A 22124-nucleotide genomic window follows, 5' to 3' on the forward strand; every position below is an offset into this window, starting at 1 on the left:
CTAAACCTCTCCTGGTGCAGCTTGAGACTATGTGCTCTTGTTCTGGTTGCCTGGGAGAAGAGACCAACCTCCACCTGGTTGCAACCTCCCTTCAGGTAGTTGTAGAGAGCAGTAAGGTCTCCCCTGACCCTCTTCTTCTCCAGGCTAAGCACCCCCAGCCCAGCTCCCTCAGCTTCTCCTCATAGGACTTGTGCTCCAGACCTCTCCCCGGCCTTGTTGCCCTTCTCTGGACACATTCAAGATAATCAGGACATTCTTTGCTGCTTTTGTCTGTTAACAAAATGTTTGCAGTACTTAATTTATAATTGGCCATTGGATTTAAGACAATACCACATCCCTCAGTATTTATACTTTTTTTAAATCCTGAAAATAGGACTATTTCTTGTACTCTTTAGACCTCTGAAGTGAATCTGTGACTTTTGAGCACAGGCCATTGAGTATGTGTCTTCTGTAGCTGGGATTTCATCTTCTGAGCCTGCTGATGCGAGAAGTGAAGGAGGCCCTTGTTTTGTTTTACAAGCAAAACATGTTTTTCCCTTTTCAGATGTAGAAGGCACAATGATGTGATTTGTGATAGCTGTGTGTAGTTTCTGCATTTCTGTGACATCCCATCCACACTTACACTTTCTTCAGTTCAGGCCTCCTCGAAGTGACAGATCTGACTTGCTGTACGAAGCATTTCCATTGAGAGATCTTCTGGTATCTTCAAGATATTTTTCAAATAAGTTTTGTTAAAGAATGGAAATGAGACAGCTTTCATCTCAGCATTTCCAAAATGCTCCTTTGCTCAGCTTCCCTTCTTCCAAATACACAATTTATTAGCTTTCATCCTCCATCATAATACTCTGTAGCTGCCCAGGACAGATAATCTTCTCAGTAAGACCACCCTCAAGGCTCAGCTCTAGGCTTACCCAAGGAAGTTTCTTGCTTTTCATATTCAATTTCTGTGCATGATAGGGTTTTTTGGCCTAGTGTAATGTTCCTTAGATTTCGTGTTTTGTTATCTTTATTTCTAACCCCAGTTACATGCTTTTAGTGGAGAGGCTCACTGGGGAAAGATGAAATGCTTCTGGGTAGTGAGGGTTTACCAATTAATTCTGACCTATAATAAATAGAATAGAATAGAATTAACCGGGTTGGAAAAGACCTTCGAGATCATCAAGTCCAACCTATCGCCCAACACCTCATGACCAACTAAACCATGGCACCAAGTGCCTCATCCCGTCTCTTCTTAAACACTTCCAGTGATGGTGACTCCACCACCTCCCTGGGCAGCACATTCCAATGGCCAGTCTCTCTTTCTGTGAAGAATTTCTTCCTAACATCCAGCCTGAAGCTCCCCTGGTGCAGCTTGAGACTGTGTCCTCTTGTTCTGTTGTGTGTTGTACGTATCCTTGGACACATGAAGACAACTTCATATGACTGTCCAGGAGCGCTGAATGATCTTTTTAACTTAAAGACAAGCTAGAATTCAGCATTGCATTGCTATGGTACTTCTGGGTTTTTTTGTTTGGTGTTTTGGTTTGGTTTTTTTGGGTTGGTTGCTGTTGGGTTTGGGTTTTTTTGCATTCTATACCTCATTACTTTGTGGCGGACTACCAGTACCAGACGTAGGCCTACAGGAAAGCTGGGGAGGGACTTCTTAACAAGGGCTTGTAGTGATAGAGGGAGGGGGAATAAATTGGAACTGGAAGAAGGGAGATTAGGAAGAAATTCTTTACAGTCAGGGTGGTGAGACACTGGAACAGTTTTACCAGGAAAGTTATGGACCACCTGGAAGTGTTCAAGGTCAGATTGGGCAGGGCTTTGAGCGACCTGGTCTAGGGGAAGGTGTCCTTGCCCATGCCAGGGGTATTGGAACTAGACATTTTTTAAGGTCCCTTCCACACAAACTATTCTATGATCTGATGTATGATACTTGTTTTTCCATACATAAATATTTCTGTATCTGACTTGTTTTCCACTGTGTTGGTACTGGAAAATACAAATCCATGTGCAATATTTTAAGCTTCATTTCTTAATTCTCATTTCCATTTGATACCAGCCCTGTGATGTAGAAAGCTGGTTGTTGCTATGGTGCCAATTTTTATATGGTCACAGCACTTCTGGAACAGGAAATAATCCTCTTCTCGAAGATAAATCTGGTATTAATTACATAGTGAACTTCAGACTGAAATAAGTGCTTAGATGCCTTTTTTTTTTTGTCAGCAAGTTTGTAAGCTGTTCTCCTATAGCATGCCCAAGTTCCTGAAATGTTAATATTGCTAGTATGTCACTTTCTGATAAAATAATATTTTCAGATCAGAAAGTGCAGCTCATTCAAGAGGTGTGTGCTGTGAACTGTAGTTAAGTGAGTAATACTGTTCCTTTTGCTTTGCTAAATTTTACTTAAGTATACTGTGATGCTCTAAACCTTTTCTGTGTATCTTTCAGTGAGTACGGTGGGGAGACTTTACATGGACCAGCATACGGCCCCACAAGTCATTCTACAGCAGCTTCTTCAACTCCTTCCTCATCCTCAGCATTTCGCCACGTAGTGCCATCTAGACAAATAGTGGAAAGACAGCCTCGAATGCTTGACTTCAGGGTTGAGTACAGAGACAGAAATGTGGATGTAGTACTTGAAGACAGCGCCACAGTTGGTAAGGACTTGCAGAAATAAAGTGAAACCTGCTGTGGTAAGAAAAACAAACAAAAGAAGACCCAACTCCAAAAATCCAGATCCTAAAGAAAGCAAAGCAAAACAAAGCCCCCCCAAATAAATAGAAGACCCCCCCCCCCCCCGAAAATGCAGCCTTGACAGTTGCTAACCATTTTCCAATCTCTTTGGAGCTTAAAAAAAAAAATCAAAATCAAAATTTCACTAATCCATTGTAAAGGTTAGTGTTCTATCAATATGGAACCTAGACAGGCTGGAGAGGTGGGCATAAGCCAACTTTATGAGGTTCAACAAGACTTAAGCACAGGGTTCTGCATTTGGGTTGAGGCAATCCCAGGCCCAAATACAGGCTGGGTGCTGAGTGGCTGGAAAGCAGCCCAGAGGAGAGATACTTGGGGGTGCTGGTGGAGGAGAAGCTCAACATGAGCTCTCAGTCTGCACTTGCAGCCCAGAAAGCCAATCAGATCCTGGGCTGCATCAAGAGAAGTGTGGCCAGCAGGTCAAGGGAGGTGATTCTCCCTATCTACTCAGCTCTGGTGAGACCCCACCTGGAGTACTGCCTCCAGTTCTGGAGCCCCTATTACAAGAGGGATATGGAGGTGCTGGAACGTGTCCAGAGAAGGGCCATGAGGAGCTCTCCTGTGAGGACAGACTGAAGGAGTTGGGGCTGTTCAGCCTGGAGAAGAGAAGGCTCTGAGGTGACCTAATTGTGGCCCTCCAGTATCTGAAGGGGGCCTACAAGAAGGCTCGGGAGGGACTTCTCAGGATCTCAGGTAGTGATAGGACTAGGGGGAATGGAATGAAGCTGGAGGTGAGGAGATTCAGGCTGGAAGTTGTTCCCCATGAGAGTGGTGGAGCCCTGGAATGGGTTGTCCAGGGAGATGGTTGAGGCCCCATCCCTGGAGGTGTTTAAGCCCAGGCTGGATGAGGCTCTGGCCAGCCTGATCTAGTGTGGGGTGTCCCTGCTCATGGCAGGGGGGTTGGAACTAGATGATCCTTGTGGTCTCTTCCAACCCTGACTGATACTATGATATGTATATATATTTGGAAATCTATCTTTTGTATGAACTTTCTTCAGAAGCAAAATGGAGGCTACTGATTAAGTTGAGGCATGGAAATGTAATTTGGGATTAGATTAGTGTAGGTACAATCTGCTAATAAGCAGACAGTCTTGGTGTTTCCTTTCTGAATCTGCTGGCCTCCCTTTCTGTGCAGGATTAGTGACAAGATTAGAGGAATGATTTCCAGTGTGAAGGCCATCATTGCTGTCTTCCTTCCTCAATTTTTATTTGACTCTTTTATACAAATTAAGATTTCTTTTATCAGTTTTATTGCTGTCATCCTAAAATTGATGTGATTTGTAACAGTATGTTAGAAATATGCTATTTATTTAGAGCATACTATTTTTCACGTTCCCCAGAAGTTAATTTACTTCTGCTGAGAAGAGTAGTTTTTTATCTTAAGTCTCTGTACAGATCGAAATAAGGAACTGCATAAAGAAATGGTTGATCCAAATAATTTTCAGTGGTGCAGCCTTAAGTGTGTGATGAAATTTCGAAATGGAAACTTTCCATCCTTGCCCTTTTAGCATCCGATTTAGTATTGGCTGTTGCCATCTAGTGGTGATGACTGTAATGTTTGGTGAGCGTTGCTTGTTTTCCCCTGCTCTGGCTTGCATCCATGCGAAGCAGACTTAGAAGTCTGATCCAGTCTGAGTTTCGCAGTTGTAGCACTTCAGTTTTTTCTTATTTACTTCTTTCAGATACAAATGGTTAAGCTGTAGGGCAGAAGGCAGTCAGTGTAGAGCTTTTGTCTCAGTGTCTCATCATAAAGATTGAGACCAGCCTAGTGTTTAAAGTCCTGAGAGAAGCAAGGAAGCAAAATAGTAGAATTTCAACTGATGCAGCTCCAGGAGAGAAGATTTTTAACTTTTTCAGGCATCTACTTGGCAGGAGCCTGTAAGAGACTGCCCTGAAGGGCAAAGGGGCCTTAGAGAGCTGATTGATCTTCAAGGGCAACCTCTTCAAAGCACAAGAACAGTTTCTTCCAACATGCAGAAAGAGAAGCAAGCATAGCAGAAGGTCAGCACCAGAGAACAAGGAATTTCTGACTAAGCTAAATGCAAAAAGAAAGCACTCAGAAGGTGGAAGACAGTGGTGAGCTCTGGGTGTTGCCAGAATATGCAGGTTTGGAGTTAGGAAGACCAAATCTTAAATGAAGCTGTATTAGCCCACAAGTGGGCTAATAAAGTAGGTTATTGCCTGGACCACTGGGCTCAAAGTCTGACTGGTGAACAGTTATTAGTTTGAGAATGTTCCTCAGGGGTTGATCCTGAGGCTGGTGTTACTTAGTGTCTTTATGGAAAACCTGCTTGTTACAGTGAGGGCTCTTGGCAAGTTCCAAAGAATACCAGGTTAGAGACAGTGGCTGATACTCTGGAGTGCAGGACTTCTGTTTAGAGACCCTTGGACAGCCCTTGCAAGACTGCTTCTGGAACACTGTGTTGAATTTTGAGGTCCCAAGTACAAAAAAGATGTTGACATTCTGCAGTGAGTCCAGCAGAGGCCAGCAAGATAGGGGACTGGAGCACATGGCAACCTGGGAGAAGAGGCAAAGAGAACTGAGTTTCTTCAGCCTCATCAGAAAGGCAGAAACCTTACCTCTGCCACTGCTTGCTGAGAGGACGTGGAGAAGGTGGAGCCAGACTTCTCTTGGAGGTGCATGACAATAAAACGAGAGGCAGTGGACACAATTTACAACATAGAAAATTCCCATTAGATAACAAGGATTACCTTTTCTATTTTATTTGTTTTTTCTTTAGCTGTGAGAATGCTGAAATGCTGGAAAAGGTTGACCAGAGAAATTGTCTAACTTCCATTCTCATAAATGTTCAGGAGCCAGCTGGACAAATCCTTGGCTAAACTTTGAGCTGGGCTTGGGTTAGATGAGCTCCTGAGGTGTCTTCCATCCTGAATTGTTTTATGACTGTTACAGCTTCAGGGAGAGGACAGCATTGAAATGTGCAAAACATTAAAAAAGCAGTCAGAGCAGGTAAATTGTGTGAACACTTCAGGTTTTTTTTAGGTCAGGACTGTTTATAATGGAATTGGATATGGAAAATACGCACCCTTTTTATCGCTGGCCAAGTCCCTTGCTCCAGATAGCATGCATCTGCAAATGTTTTGATGTCTAGCATACCTAGTGTGGAACTGTTCACATACCCCAACTGTCAGATCCTCATGTGATTCTCCAATGATTCATGCTTTATGTGATTTGTTTGTTTGTTTGTTTTCTTTATTTTTTCCCCCCAAGCTTCATTTGTCCTTTACCGTTTGAAGTGTATGTTGCAAGAGTAACTAGGCTGAAAATGGTTTTCATAGTAAATTATACCTTTTTCTTCTTTTCTTTAACTGTAACTCAGTCCTGTTTGGGAATAAAGCAGTAAGTGTGTATATTTGGTAATTTTTCTTTCTTTGTTTTTCCTTTAGGAGATATCAAACATATTCTAGAAAATGAACTTCAGATTCCTGCATCCAAAATGCTATTAAAAGGGTGGAAGACTGGAGATGTAGATGATAGTGTAAGTTTTCAGCTGTATTTTCAGTTAACTAAATCTAGAGTTTCCAACCAAACACCCTGGAGTGTGGGGTGGGATGACAGTGCAGGAGTTGAGTTTCAAACAGTGCTAGGTGTCTCAGGTGGTATACAAAGAGCTCTGAAACTAAAACATTGCCTAAAAAGTTAGAACAAATCACTTTAGTTTGTGTTGGTTTTATATGTCCACATGGTTCACCTCCAGAAAGGATGTTTTGCAGTTAACAGTGTTATATTATGAGAGAAAATATTTGGTGGTATTGTAAATAAGTATAAATAATTAAAATGGAAAAAAAAAACCTAGTATGTCAGAATTGGTGAATGCTTTATATTTATAATGATTTTTCTTCCCTCAGACTGTTTTAAAAACTCTACACTTGCCAAAAAATAATAGTCTTTATGTTCTAACACCTGACCTGCCTCCTCCTTCTTCAAGTCATTCTGGGTAAGTCTTTTGGCCATAAATTCTACTTTTGTGATTCGGTTTTGTACGGTTTTTATGAAGCCAGGTGTATCTTTGCAGGAATACAAAGTTGGTGAGGGGCTTGGAACATAAGCCCTATGAGGAGAGGCTGAGGGAGCTGGGGTTGCTTAGCCTGCAGAAGAGGAGGCTCAGGGGTGACCTTATTGCTGTCTACAGCTACCTGAAGGGGGGCTGTAGACAGGCAGAGGTTGGTCTTTTCTCCCAGGCAACCAGTACCAGAACAAGAGGGCACAGTCTCAGGCTGCACCAGGGGAGGTTTAGGCTGGAGGTTAGGAGGAAGTTCTACACAGAGAGAGTGATTGCCCATTGGAATGGGCTGCCTGAAGAGGTGGTGGAGTCACAATCGCTGGAGGTGTTCAGGAGAAGACTTGACAGGGTGCTTGGTGCTTGTAGCCAGGTGGGGGTTGGTCTCTTCTCCCAGGCAACCAGCACCAGAACAAGGGGACACAGTCTCAAGTTGTGTCAGGGGAGGTTTAGACTCGAGGTGAGGAAAAAGTTCTTCACTGAGCGAGTCATTCGTCATTGGAATGGGCTGCCCAGGGAGGTGGTGGAGTCGCCGTCCCTGGAGGTGTTCAAGGGGAGATTGGACGTGGCGCTTGGTGCTATGATCTAGTTGTGAGGTCTGTTGGAACAGGTTGGACTTGATGATCCTTGGGGTCTCTTCCAACCTTAGTTACTGTGATACTGTGATACTGTGATATTGGTTGCATGGTTTAGTTGATTAGGTGGTGTTGGATAATAGGTTGGACACGATGATCTTGAAGGTCTCTTCCAACCTGGTTTATTCTATTCTATCAGTAAATACAAAACATTTTTACTGCTTTAGTAAGTGCTGGGGTGAGCTACCTCAGCACCTCACTGTTGAAAAGGTGGTGGTTATGTTTTTTAAAACCTTGGTGTGGTACATGAACCACTTGGGTAGGTGCAGCATTTGACACCTCCCAAATATATGATGACTTTGAGAGAAGTTTATTCCCCATGGAAATGAGAGCTGACCTGTTGTAAGTTAATGCATTATGTTGGTTACTGCATTTGACGTAATGGTTTCAAACTAAAAGAGGGAAGATTTAGGTGGGATATAAGGAAGAAATAGTTTACAGTGAGGGTGGCAAAACACAAGTACAGCTTGCCTAGAGAGCTGGTAGATGCCCCATCCCTGAAAACATTCCAGGCCAGGTTGGACTGGGCTCTGAGCAGCCTGGTGTTGAAGATGTCCCTGCTTACTGCAGAGGGCTTGCACTGGTTGACCTTTAAAGGTCCCGTCCAACCCGAAACATTCTATGATTTTGTGTTGGTTCATTTAATATAAACTGTTATAAATTATTGACAGCAGATCAGAATTTTCCTGCTGCACTTTGCTGCTTTGTTTTACCATTTCTTCTTGGATTTTTTAAAAATGTACTTAGGCTGAATAACTTCCTCTAACCAAACAGGGCATCTCTTTATCACTGACTTGAATACACAAAAGCTCACGGCGGGTGTTTGTAAATCAGTGAACATCGCTAAGGTTTGAAAACCAAAAATGTTCTGTCATAGAAAATGGAATCTTTACTCTTTCAAAACAATTTGTAATTCCTCTGGTTACTTTCCCTTTTCCAAAGGCAGAGCAGTAATGTGCTCTGTACCAGGAAACCAGGAATTTTGTTGGGTTGTCGCTAGAGGGTGCCCAGTGCTTGGTCCTGGCAGAGCCGCGCTGCTCCGAGGGGGCTGCGCCGGGAAGGGTCACATCTTGTGGTAAACTGGAGTGGCTGCAAGCTGGCTGCAGAGGGAGTTAGTTTTCTGCACTTGTAGTCGATAAGCGAATATTCTACAGATGCAGTCATAGTCCTAGTGAAGGAAATTTTGACGAGCAATAGAAATAAATAACTGCTTTCCTAATGACTGGAAGCACTTTATGTATTACTGAAGCATATGTGTTCCCATCACTGTGGAGTTTGTGGAGGGAGTAAGAATGCTGATATGAATTACAAAAATAATAAAGGAAAGAAGTATTAGGAAATAGTGACAATGGAACAGAGGGAGCAGAGTGGCAGTGAGATGTATTTGAGCTGTGTGTGCTCTTTATGCACAAACAGGAGCTGCCGTTGTGTGTGAATACTGAGGCAGCTAATTGAAGGATAGTGAAAATACTGTGGAAGACTACTAGGTCTGGGTTATTTATTTAGTTAGTTTAGTTGCAATTTCAAATTTTTCTACCCAAGTATCACAGTACATTGAAGTTTGAACGTTCTCAATTCTGGAAAGAAAACTTGGGTCTGAAGAATGTTGCTTACATAATAAACTATATAAACCCTAAACAAATATAACAACAGGCTGTTTAAAAACAGTTATTGGATGAATAGTTTAAAAGGACTTTTATTTGCTAGTAAAAATCAAAGCAGTGGTTACTGTTAAAGTTTATACTTGTTTCATAGGGGAGATGAGTTCTGGATATTTTTAAGATAAAGTTGGTAGCTTTAGGATGGCAAACGCTGATTAATTGCTGGCTATTTAAACAAGGATAATTTGAAGGCTAGATCATCTCCCTGAAGTCATAAATTCTAGATGAAAGGGGAGGCTTGCCTCCAATTAAAACCTCAGTGCAGATCAAAACACATTAATTGAAGCAATGTACCAAACCCAGTTACACTGTTTACTGCCTACTGTTAGGTCAGTTATTATTCAGATTAGTTTGTTACCCACAAGTTTTAAAAGCGCCACGCTCACATCTATTATTAATGGATGTTAAGGAACTTTGCCTCTTACTTTGAGTTCATCTGTCGTCGTCTTCAAATGCCTTCTATTTTGAACTAGAGATAAATAGTCGTGATTTGAATATCTTCAGAAAGTGATATTTGAAAAGCTTGAGATTTCAGTACATGACATTTTATATATATGCCCTTCTTAAAAGGAGCAGTCTGGTCACAGCTCGAGAAACTGCAATTTGTGCCTGTTCTTGACACTGAGGGGGAGCAGCGTCTGAAACATCCTTTCCCAACCTATTGGTACCTAGGCATTGAAGTTTATTGTGACAGACTGCATGGGTTTAATCCAGAACTGACTTAAAACCAGCATCTAAATGTAATGGCAAAGTGATCCTGCAGTTTACACAAGCAAAAATCTCCTTGGGTATCTTCATTCATCTAAAGCTTTTATAGGTAATAGAAACCCAGTGAATTACTACTGCATGCTAGTAAATTGAGGTGTAAAGATTAAATCTAAATGTCAAATACCACCTGTAGGGTGACATGCCCTGCTCCACAATTTCATTTGGCAAAGCCATACTTATCTGTGTATGATATCCAGAACAATAACACCATGTTCTGGGAGCTGTGGGTGTAATGAAACCTGTGTTCTAATGAATTTCTGCCTCATCTCAGTGGCTGCAGCAACTCAGCCCTCTCCTTCTGTGCTTATCATGATCTTACCTATATCAGACACTGCCTCCAGTTCTTCCCATGTGTTTTGCAGCATCTATGCCATTTGTTTTCCCCTCCACAGACAGTCAGCTTGACTTGATTGTTCTCCAGCTGGTAGCCAAGGAGTATTGAAGGGAAGGAGACATCACATGCTGTTGGTAGTTCTATAATCTTTGGCTGGCTGCAACATAAAAATACTATGCTTATATTGCTGCCTTTTACCAAGATGGGTAGTAATTTGAGTCCCTTTCCTCTACCCAGCTGTTGCTTTGCACTTTGAGACTTTCATAATAGTGTCAGACCTCCTTGAAACTCATGAATATGTTCAAAGTTACTGGTGGGTCTGGTGGGTGAGAAAAACATTTCCTTCAGAAAAGTGACAAGGAATGGCCATCATTTAATTGTCCAAGGGGAGGACAGATCTCTTACACCAGCTTTGTCAGATTAGATTCTTCACTTCCTCAGAATGACTTTCTTTCCCTTTGTTGCCTTGGGTGCTTCTTGAAAGCTGGCAGTACTCAGTTCAGGGAAAGCTTTTTAGAGAACATATCAGAGAGGACCAGCAAAACCTGAGGTGTGCAAGTCAGGGCATGGAGCTAGGTCCTCCTGATTGTGTCTCCTTTCTATCTTGCACGTTCTGGGAGGCACTTCTCAATTTTTTTTTTTCTTCAGTTGTCACTTTAATGTGTGTACTGTATTTTCTATTTATTTACTAAATAACTGGAAGTCTTTGGTATTTTATTGCACCTGGTGAGTCGTTGGAAGGTTCAAAACAATTAAAAGCTTATTTGTCCAGGTGCACACCTTGGCAGTTATTACAAATAATGTATTTTTGCTCAGCAATTCTAATTTAAGAAATATAATAGTCTGTCAGGATAGGAATAAAAAGCACCATCTTTGCCCCAGTAGGTCCATATATTGCTGAACATCTGTATGTGTGTTAGATTGTGGCAGAGGCGTGGTGGTGATTGTGGCATGGTGTCTCCTTCTACGCTATCAACTGTAGCGGAGTGTTAATTAAGAACGATCTAACCTGCAACTCCAATTATTAGCATTGTCTATTTAGCTGGACAGGAGCAGTGCCTTGCTTTAGTTACTTTGAAAGCTTCAATAAGAATGGTAAGATTAATGTTTTATTTTCACATCTGCTCATGAGACAGTTTAAAAATCCTGAAGTTTAAAATGCAATAGAATGTAAACAAAAGGGCTTCTGCTCATTTACATGTTAGCCAGATTTGCTAACTGATTGCTGTTTGAACCTAATCTACCACCTCCTGCTGCATTAGCTACAACAAACATTACATTTACATACTGATTTCTTATTTTGTTTTAATGTAAATAATCTGTAATTACAGTAAATTTGGACTTCTGTTGACATGAGCTTGTATAAATCTGTAAGTTTAAAATGGAAATGTTAATTACCTTGTGTCATACCTGTTTATATAAAATTCAGGGGTTTTGGGGGGAAATTTCCATGTGACTGAGAAAGATACTGCCTAATGAGAGATACTGAATGTGTTTCATGAAAACTTCCAGAACTGAAATGAAAAGGATCATTTGCTGATGGTTGGTGAAGCACAGGGTTTGAAACTCGATGATCTTTAAGGTCTCTTCTAGCCCAAACCATTCTATGATACACTTTTGGTTTCAAAACTTAAAATATTACTAACATGTCAAAGAAAAATAGTACATCAGGATCTAAGCCATGAAGGCAGTCACTTAACAATAGGTACAACCCATCCATGCTGCCTATTAAATGGTACAGCAGAATAGAAAAACAGTAGAACTGGAAGGTTAAAATGCAATAAAGATGAATACTAATACAATTTAGCATTGTGTATGCTGAACAGATACTGTCCCCTAAAATGATTGTTATTTGCTGGTATGTACTTTTCTTCTAAATATTGTTTCTATTCTTAGTTTTTTTAGGCTCTTGGTTTATGAATTGTGCTGTATTGGAATTCAGATGGAGTAGCTAATGGAGAAACTCCTTCCAGACCCTTAACTGAGTTTTGATAGTTTGATTTTAGTGGAGGGGGTGGAAAAAACCAAGTTTGAACCTTCTGATGCTTGAAGTTCAGATTTCAAAGGCTCATTTTTGTTTGCATACTGCAGTTTCAGCCCCAGCTGAATGCTGTTCCATCCCTGAAGTTTCTGTGTATTGTGATAGTCACAGAATGTTAGGGGTTGGAAGGGACCTCAAAAAATCATCTAGTCCAAACCCTTTGCCAGAGCAGGATCACCTAGAGTAGATCACACAGGAATGCGTCCAGGTGGGTTTTGAGTGTCTCGGTAGGAGACTCCACAACCTCTCTGGGCAGCCTGTTCCAGTGTTGTGCCACCCTCACAATGAAAAAGTTTTTCCTTATGTTCATGTGGAACCTCCTATGCTCTAGCTTGCACCCATTGCCCCTTGTCCTGCCACTGGACATCACTGAGCAGGGCCTGGCTCCATCCTCATGACACTGCCTGTCACATCTTTATAAACATTAATGAGGACACTCCTCAGTCTCCTCCAGGCTAAAGAGACCCAGCTCCCTCAGCTTTTCCTCATAAGGAAGATGTTCTTCCCCCTTAATCATCTTTGTGGCTCTGTGCTGATAACCAATATATAGATTATGTAGTGATTATATATAACCAATATGTAGGCAATCCATACAAAATCCTAAAGTTACCCAAGTCTCTTGCTGTAATTGTTCACCACAATGACTGTACTCAGGTTTATTTTCTTTTGTTTGTTCTTCAACTTTCCTTTTGGAGTCCAGTTCCTCTAATGGAAGATAGGTGCCCAAAAACACCAAGTCCCCTTGCCTCTTGTGCTGTATAGTGAATGTGTAGTCATTCAGCTGAGGTAAAACCAAATGTAATGGTGGCATATAACCTGTGAGAAATGCTTTTGAAAGCTGGGGTTAGCAGGAGGGGGGAAATGGTGCTGATAAGCATGGCCCAGTTTAATCCTGTTTCTGGAGTATGAATTTATTTTCCCACTAATTATCAGATTAATAAACTCTGATAGCACCAGTGGGGAAATAAAATAATAATAATAAAAAGATCTGTCTTGACTTTAATGGGACCTGGAGCTTGGCCCAGATGTTTCATTTGGAAGCTTGGAGCCAGTTGATGGTGTTTGTAGGAAGAAGAAGCTACTGCAAACACTGAAGCCAACCTTTTAGAAACATGCACTGTGTTCTAAGTCAGTCAACACAGTTATGTGCACCTAAAAGGAAGCAAAAGTAAGCTTCAGCTTACTGTCAGTGAAAAGTCCCCTTTAAATACACTTGCTTTGTACATTTGATTATAGCCTTGTTGGCTGAAAACACAGTTTTTTAGGGCAAGGTATATTTTGGAAGCAGAGTTCTATTGGCACAAATAATTTTGATTGGCACAAATAATTTTGGGTAACCTACATCCCTAGTTGCTGGATGAAATTAATATGGGTGGGGACTGACATCACTGGTTGGCAGCTACACATTCAAATCAATGCCATCCTGCAGAGGAGCATTGGTATGTGTAGGAAGTCATTGTCACAAACTGCCCATCAGGTGTGCCATCAGTTCCTCTTCCTGTTGACTTTGCAACATCTATTGTCCACATCTTATGGTCTTCAGACTGCATGAAATTTTGATGTAGGAGCTCAAAAGATGGGGTCAGTTGACCAATGCATTTCTGTGTAAGCAGAAGTAATATTCCTCAGTGTGTTATTTTTTTCTGAAGGAAAGGTGAATAATTAACCATACACTTTAACTGTAATACTTTCAAAACCAAATTTTCCTCACTTTTTTCAAGATGTTTGTTGTGCTGTTTTGATTTTGAAGTTATGTTTTGGCCTTTTATTTTAGCCAGCTTAAATGTCAGCCTCTTCTTTGACTGTTTGTGGCTATGAATACGCACTGAGAACGTGTTTGTTATGAACATTCAGCTTGTTTTGTTTAGAAATTCAGAGAATAGACATGTCACAAAACTGTTAGCTCAAAAATGGAGGCTTTTAATTTTAAGGGACTTCATTTAAATAAACTGTATTTGAGGAGTATTTATTTTCCTTTACTAAATACTCTGCTATCACATCCAGATGAAATAGAGGAGTGGAAAAGCTTTCCTATGAACAGATGGGTTTTATGAGCTGTGTTTTGGATAGTGCTGAAGCGTGTGTACCATGCATAGCTTGAGAGACTGGGGGCTCGATTGAGCAAACCGGTTTCATTCTGTGTTTGCATCAATTACAGAATGAAAACCTGAGTCACGTTATCAGTTAGCATCTACAGATTTTCAGATGGCTGTAACAGGGCCTGTGTGATGCTGCATGGGCTCCAGAGCCATTCACAGATGCTGTTTTCAGAGCAATTAAACATGTCATTCGCCTCCAGTATTTGCTGAAAGCAAATAAAAAAATCAGAATCTGAAAAAGCACAGCAGGATATTTTGGTTGCTACTGAACATTGGCCAAAAGAAAATATGGTGATACTGATGCTAAGCTTACTGTTACCAGTCAAATCAGAATTACCTTTGAAACTAAGCATGCAACTTTGCACAACTGTTATTCTGTTAAGTACTTTTTTTGGGGGGGGAAGCCTTTACTACCAGGTTCTATGAGAAGTGCAGCTAACTTTGTGCTCAGCATAGTTGACTTCAGTTGCATTTGCAGTATCTGTCATACACTAAATCATACCTAGCAGTTCCAATAAGTTAAATTTATCTTCCATATTACAAAACCCATGAAGAATGAGAAATAGCATGTCACGATTTTGTTTTCTAGTGTGTGACTATTATGTTTAAGATGTCACAGATTAAGTAGCTGAATGAAGGTATTTTTGTAAGGTATTCACTCATGAGATGTTAAAGCAAATTGTGCATCTCTTGCTAAAGCATCCAGTGAGCATTGCATGGGCTCTGTACCATCTCAGCAGCAAAACTGCAGAGCACTCGTTCCAGTAGAAGTTCAAACTAACAAATCAGGCCTTATATACTATAGCAATCTTACTTACTTAAGATACAAAACTTGTTCTTTGTTGCTGAGGGCGGTGACATGTTGGAGTGTCATGGAACAGTGAAGATCTGAAGGAAAAGCTATTATTTTTAAGCGTACATGGTAAGGAAAAGAAGTAAAAAGAATCAAATAAGCCCAATTGAATTCCATATGCCAGTGGTCAGGTCGAGTCTGCATAAATACTGCATGGAAATCCAAGCTATGTTACAGTGTTGCTGCAGGTTTATAGCCTAGGTAGAACTGCACGCAGCTGTAGTTGCCCTGTCTGTAACAGAAGGCGTGCCTTCTATTTTGAAAAGTAAGTGGCTGCATAATTTTGTACCTAATTAAGCAAATAGGATTCCTTTGTGACCTCCAGATCTTTTATCACCAGGAAAATCACAAAACCACCCCAAGTTTGTGACAACATGGACAGATAATCTGTATCTTATGAATTAAACAAAAATATGATTAAAGATGTTTTAATGTACATTAAAAACAATTTGAGAGGAACTAACTTTTCTCAGCACCCACCTGAGAAATTTTGCTGTGGTTAGTTTTCCAGTTCTAATTAGCTGGGTTTATGTGCTTTGAATGAAATGTAAGTGGAAGAATTTCCGTATGGTTTATGCTTCAGGTAACCCTAGAGAAGCGAGAGCATGCTTTGCTCGTTCTACTTACCATCAGTTTTCCATGTGCATAGTAGCTTGATATGTTTTTTTCCCTCTGGTCATCAATATGCTTACAAGCCTGGTATTAATGGCTTTATGAGTGCTAAATACACCCGATGTCTGCGAAGATAAAGTGACTCTCTCAATTTTGAGAATACTTAACATTAGAAAAGCTTTAAAGTCTGCAGTCACCTTATTAAGGAAGGAGTTCAGGAATGGCCTTTGGTCATTCTCAGCATGCTTCCTTGCATTTAAGAGTGAAAAGAGAGATGATAATGTTGTGCCTGGACTTGTCCGTGTAGAGTTTAGGGTACCCTGGGGTTTTTGCATCTAACTGTAAAACAAGCTATAACATGCTTATCCCTGATTTTCTTGTTTTTCTTTCAACCATTTCAGGGCCCTGCAGGAGTCATTAAATCAAAACTTCATGCTGATTGTCACCCATCGAGAAGTCCAGCGGGAGTACAACCTCAACTTCTCAGGAAGCAGTACCATTCAGGAGGTGAGTGCTGATTCACAGCTGAAGAATAAATGTAGCTCATTATAGCTAATGCCAGCTCTGTTAAAGAGAGTCTTGATGGATATTCCTTTATTTCATTAGCCTTTTTTTTGTTTAATCAACTGGATCGTCAAGACTGCTGTGAATTGATTAAAGAACTTGGCCTAAAAAACCTTTTCTTTTAAATGATGCAGAAATGATGTTTCTTTTTATATTGTAGTAGCAAGGTATATGAGCAGTGTTTATTGAGTTGTTTTAGAGTGATGAGGAAAGGCAGTTATTCCAATTATATTTTATCTTTAAGCCCCTTGAATCTCCCTCTGTCTTCCCTCCTTTTAACCATCTCCATGTCGGTTTTCTAGGCACCTCTACCATTTTACTAGTGGCTATCGTAGTGCTGTAATACTCAGTGCCTTGGTAGCCAGATGGTTTTGTGTATAATGGATGTCACTGCCATTCTGTAGCATGACCAGCAAGGGGTGATATTGTAGAGAACTTCAGAATTAAGTCCTATGGGAAGAAATACCTCTAATGTGACTCTGGACTTTGTGAATTTAGATCTAAAACTCCTTTCTGAAGCCAAAGGTTGTTGTCTGGTGCTCCATGGTATATCTAATGCCACATGTTTTGGCTATTATTTTCCATGCAAGCCACTGACTAGTGGAAACAGGACAAACAGTCTAGAAATGTGAATCTTCAGAATTCACATTACAAAATATTAAGATTAAATGTTTGCTTTTCAAATTAAAGGTATGTTTGCTATCTCTCCAACGCTTCTCAGCCTTTTAGTATTGAGCAGGTTTTGTTGAAGTTTTTCATGTCACATGCTGACATTGTAGACAGAATTATTTTGAGTTCCTTAATGTTAGCTATAGGAGCAATATTTCATACAACAATGAAAAAAGGATCATTTACTGTTTTAATTGGGAATCCTATTAGGCTTAAGGTCTAAATATTAATCTTTCCTATGTGTGAAGCCCGTTTTCTATTTTGCCTCTTCCAACCTATTAGAGTAAGTTTTGGGTTGTTTTGGGTTTTTTTCCCCAACAATATCAATAAACATAGTTGCATCAATTTGGTTTTTGATGGGCCAAGCTTTGACTCTTTACAATTAAAAATAATGTGAATATTTATGGAAATGAATGATCAGAATACTTGAGTTTAATTTTTAAATGGTGAAATTGTGAAAGAAAGCCTACACATGCATATAATCTGTTTTTTCTCTGTGCTATATTGCTTATTATTTTGCTGCTGGGTCTACCCAGCTTAAAGGAACCAGAAAGCTGTGCCAGCGCATGGGAATCTAGGCTGCCTCTGCATGTGCTGAAGTTTTCTTGTTTGTTGGCAATGGCAGCTTACAGTCAGGCTGCTAACAGATGAAGCTGATGTAATTTAAAAGTCAGTTATGGCTTTCCCCATTAAATGACCCAAATCCTAAAAGAACCTATACCACTCCATAACCAGCCGTGAACATCAGACCTTTCTTTGCCTTTCTGTCTTGTGTCTGCCTATTGCATACAATAGAGTGTGTAAAGTTTTGGTGACCGTTTCAGAGGCTAAAATGAAAAGAGAACTCTGGACCTTGTGCAGCTGATGCTGAACAGGTGGATATTCTCTCTCTGTGCAAGGTCTCCTGCAAGTCACTGGGGATTTGGCTGAGGTAAAAAGGGTCGGTGAACGTTTGAACATTTGTATAATTATAGAAAACAAGCACTGTTTTGTCTGTTAACTCTCTAATGGCTCTTTAATTAATTATTTTTTTTTTCCTCATTTAGCATGGAGTGAGCATTGTAACATGCTTGATGAATCTGGTTGGTCTGTGTGAGTTGGAGGAATTTGTGATAGCTTGTCTTCTCTACTCTCCCTTATCTAACAATCCATGGAGAAGATATATATATAGAGACAGAGAAAGAGATATGTATCCTTTCTCTACTCTTTTTCTCCCATCTTTTGTTCACACTTGAACAAATTAACAGTTTACTTTCCATCTGGTCTGGTTTTGTAACCGTGGAAAAACTCTCTGTGCGTTGCAGCTGCCAACCACAAGAGGGCAGGAAGGACTATTCAATTACTACCTGAAAATGCTGCTCAGTGTTTTCAAATTAGCTTCTGGTATATTAACAAAAAGGAGTATAATGGCCAAGTTATTGTTTGATTTACAGATAATTGGCATATTGCAGGGAGGAGACTTAATTTCACCCTTTTAAATTAAACAGGGAGATTTAAAAAGACATAAAATATTCATTAATGTTCAGTGATTATAAAGCAGTGGCATATATTTATTCTACCTTTATTACTGTTTCGATGGGAAAATACTGCAAATATTTCAGAAATCGACTTGGCCATACTGACAAGTTGAAATGTTTAAGCAGTGTTAATGCAATCTACTCACACATTATATCCTATGCAGAAAGATTCAAAATGACTACATCAATTATTTAAAGAAATACTTAAAATTCTATAAAGGTTCTGCTGCTTGCCACAGTTGGGTGCAACTGTCACTCCGGGGCTAGTTTAGTTTATTGTTATTATTAGTACTGTGAATTTTAAAACAAAAAAGCAACCCAGTCCCCCCCCCCCCCCAAAAAAAAAACTCAGCCCCACCCTTTCAAAACTGTCAAATATATTTTGCAGTGGATTAAGTGCAAAATCCAGTGAGCTCTCAGATGCGGTTTCCTAAGCTACTATTGCTTCCGTTCTGTGTTGTCCTCCTGTTTTTTATTGTTTAGAATGCAGAGTAAATGATATTTAGATTAATTGTTATTTCAAAGAAATCTTAATGTCAAATGGGGAAACAGTCAGACAGAAAATTCTCTGAGAGGAGCCTGAAGCCGCAGCGCTCGTGTCTGCTTCCACAATTTCTTGTGTAATAATTCGGTGGTTGGATTTTGGCTGTTACTTGAAAAAGCTTTACCTAAATCTTCAGCTCTCATGCTTTATCTAAATCTGCAACTGTCTGTGCATCAACAATTGTTTCCTCAGTTGAAAAACAAATAAATTAAAATGTAAGTTACATTTAGTTACACTAAGTGTGTTATACTAAATTTAGTTATACTAAATGTGGGATTGTAAGTCTATAGGGAATCGTCAGAGATGAGGTAAAAAGTTAAACCAATCTGGTCCAATATGAATTAAAAAAAAAAAAATTATTTTATTTATTTATTTTTAAATAATTTTTTGTTTTCCTGGGGAGTTGGGTGGGGGCATTCTTGGCTTGGAAAGTTAATGCGTTGGTCTAAATGGCAAATTAATCTGCGTCCCAAGTTTTTGACATCTGTTTGTTCTTATAAAACTGCAGTATTAAATGAGTTCTGGGCAGATACTGTTCTGGGAAATATGATGGCTACTTTTTTCCCCCCCATGATTTGCATTTTAAAGTGGAAAATTAATAGGTTTGGTATCAATCTGAAGACTGTGAATGAGTACATTTCTACTATATAATGTGGTTCGGTAAGGACCATTCTAACAAATTGAACTCCTTATGCTTACAAGACTAAAAGGAGTTTTCTGTCTGAATACTTGCTCTTTATTCTGCAAAGATAATTTGTAGAGGCTGACTGTAATTGGAGTCAGAGAATTTTTCAGTTTCAATTTGAGTAGCTATGTGCTAAATTAATCCAAGGCAGCGCCACACGCAACATGATTTGTTTTCTGTCTGTTTTTATGAGCTTGGTCTCATTTAGCCATGAACTAGTTCAGATTTTTGCACGTTGTAGTTACATGATTTGATGGCAGTGAAGGACAGCCCGTTTCCAAGAGGGGCGTATTTACACGTTTCATGCAATGCAAGTTTGTGTTCTTATCCTGGGGGAGACAAAATCATTTGTGGAAAAACTTTCGGAATCTGAGTTCCTGTCACAATAGCGTGCTCCATACTTTTTGTTGTCCTGGTCAGTGGCATAAGAAAAAAAACAATTAACAAACCGGGTAACTGTTAAAGACAAGGAGTTTGCATTTGTCTGTTTTACTGCTTTGAAGCCTTTTTGTGATTCCTGTGTGCAGGATTGCAGCAGTGTCCAGTGTACACAAGCTGCGGCTGCTAAAGGGTGGATGAGTTGAATATGCAGAAACCTCAGGCCTCTTGTAGATTGGTGATTTTGTTGGTAACTGCTGAAGATTCCTGTTGAGAATACTAGGTAAAGCGTGTCCTGGGCACTATAATTCCTAGTAAAACACAAAATCTGTGCAAACAATGCAAAGAAGATGGGTCTCTAAATACTGGCTGCCTCTGTGTGTAGCTGCATCTGCTCTTTATTCCATGCCTTTAGCCAATAACCTAATCGGAGGCGAGCTGCTTAGCATCCCTGTCACCTGTGATAGGTAATATATTTGTTCTTTGTTCCCTATAGACTTACTGGCTAAGGTTGAATATGAAATGCAATGTATCCAATAGCACTCCAGGCAGGAGGAGGAACTATTTGTGCATACAACTGCTTGGGCTGAGATAAACTATAAATTCTGTGTTGACAGACCCTAATGAGTTTGAAGTCCTTTGCACTGAATCTTAACAAACTTTTTTTGATAAGAGGATAGATGTGAAACAAGATACAAACCTGCCATTTATAACCGTGCAGACAGAAACCTTATCTCAAAGCCTTAAGTAATAAATATAGATAAGCAGGTGAATTACTTCCAGCATGCAGAAAAGTAATCCAGGTCTTGTAGGTTTTTTTTTTTTAGATCTCATTTTTTGGTATCTTGTATAAAACAGTGTCATGCCAATTTTTATTGAGCAAGATCATCCACAGTAAAGGTCATGGAGACACAATAGATGGATATAAATAATGTTATGCTTTTTAATGCTGTAGCTAAGTAATTATAATAAAAGACAGTTGCCAGAGGTCTGGAGATGAGCATACCCAACCAAATATGGCAGATAAATTAACAGTTTTGGAAACAGTTGTGTTAATTTTGAGTGGTGGTTTTTTTTTTTTTAACTTGCTTTAAAATGGTGGAAAACGAGTCTTATGCTAATAAAAATTGGTAGCTGACACTTTTTGCTGTTTAATAGGAGGTGCATGAACATTCTGCACCAGTAGTCACTCTTTTAGTATCAGAAGCTAGTAAAATACGTTGCTGCTGTGCTGATTGTACTCCAGAGTATTTTTTTAATGAAATTTGAACATTTTCTTTGCTTTTTGAAGGAATCTGTGTTGTAAAAATTCTACTCACTTTATAGGAAGTCATAACAATAGTATTCATCATTTAAATATCTGTGATACCCAGCGTGTTCTACAGTGGTAAATGAGTACCAGCTAGCTAGCTAGGTTTTGACTTCTTTTTAAACAAGAGAAGAGGGGAAAAAAAATAAATCTGATTCCATAAAGCTAAACCAACTTCTTGATTTGGGATTTTTTTCCCCCCCTTTCTTTTAGAGAAGACGAGCACATGGCTAAACTAAAATGTATTTGCTGAAAGAAATCCTCAATAAACTTTTCATAAATGGTCATGTTTTAGGGATTCTATGAAAAGGAAGCTCCTTGGGAAATAAAGAGGAAAATACCATTTATGCACCTGTTCCAAAGTGATAGCTTTATTAGGCAGTTAAAATATCTTAATACCTGACTCTGGAGATCTGTTTCGAAGAGATCATACTGTTAAAGGTATATAACTAGTATTCCTGTTCTCTTTACAGCAATAAGCGATAAAGCAAAGGCACTCTTCTACTCCTCTATTAATTATGAAGCTTAATATATTCCTGGCAGAATGTTTCATAACCTGTAATTTTGGTTTTGGTGGGTTTGGACGTGCATATCATTAAAGAAACTATCTTCAGTTATCAAAAACTAGTAAACATGGACATTTTTATATGCAAGAAAAGGCAGAGAGTAAATAATTGCACTGGTGACCAATACT

General features: G+C 39.7%; 1 protein-coding gene across 1 annotated transcript in view; it reads left to right on the top strand.

Annotated features, from left to right (window-relative positions):
* Nucleotides 1-22124, top strand: part of FAF1 (Fas associated factor 1) — a 180061-nt gene that overhangs the window by 44502 nt on the left and 113435 nt on the right. The window contains exons 4-7 of the mRNA XM_009909019.2: nt 2434-2642; nt 6148-6239; nt 6610-6698; nt 16166-16271. Of these exons, the coding sequence (XP_009907321.2) occupies nt 2434-2642; nt 6148-6239; nt 6610-6698; nt 16166-16271 (496 nt within the window). The remainder of the gene's footprint in view (nt 1-2433; nt 2643-6147; nt 6240-6609; nt 6699-16165; nt 16272-22124) is intronic.

Source organism: Dryobates pubescens, chromosome 11 (genome assembly GCF_014839835.1).
Source record: "Dryobates pubescens isolate bDryPub1 chromosome 11, bDryPub1.pri, whole genome shotgun sequence".
NCBI classification, from domain to species: Eukaryota; Metazoa; Chordata; class Aves; order Piciformes; family Picidae; genus Dryobates; species Dryobates pubescens.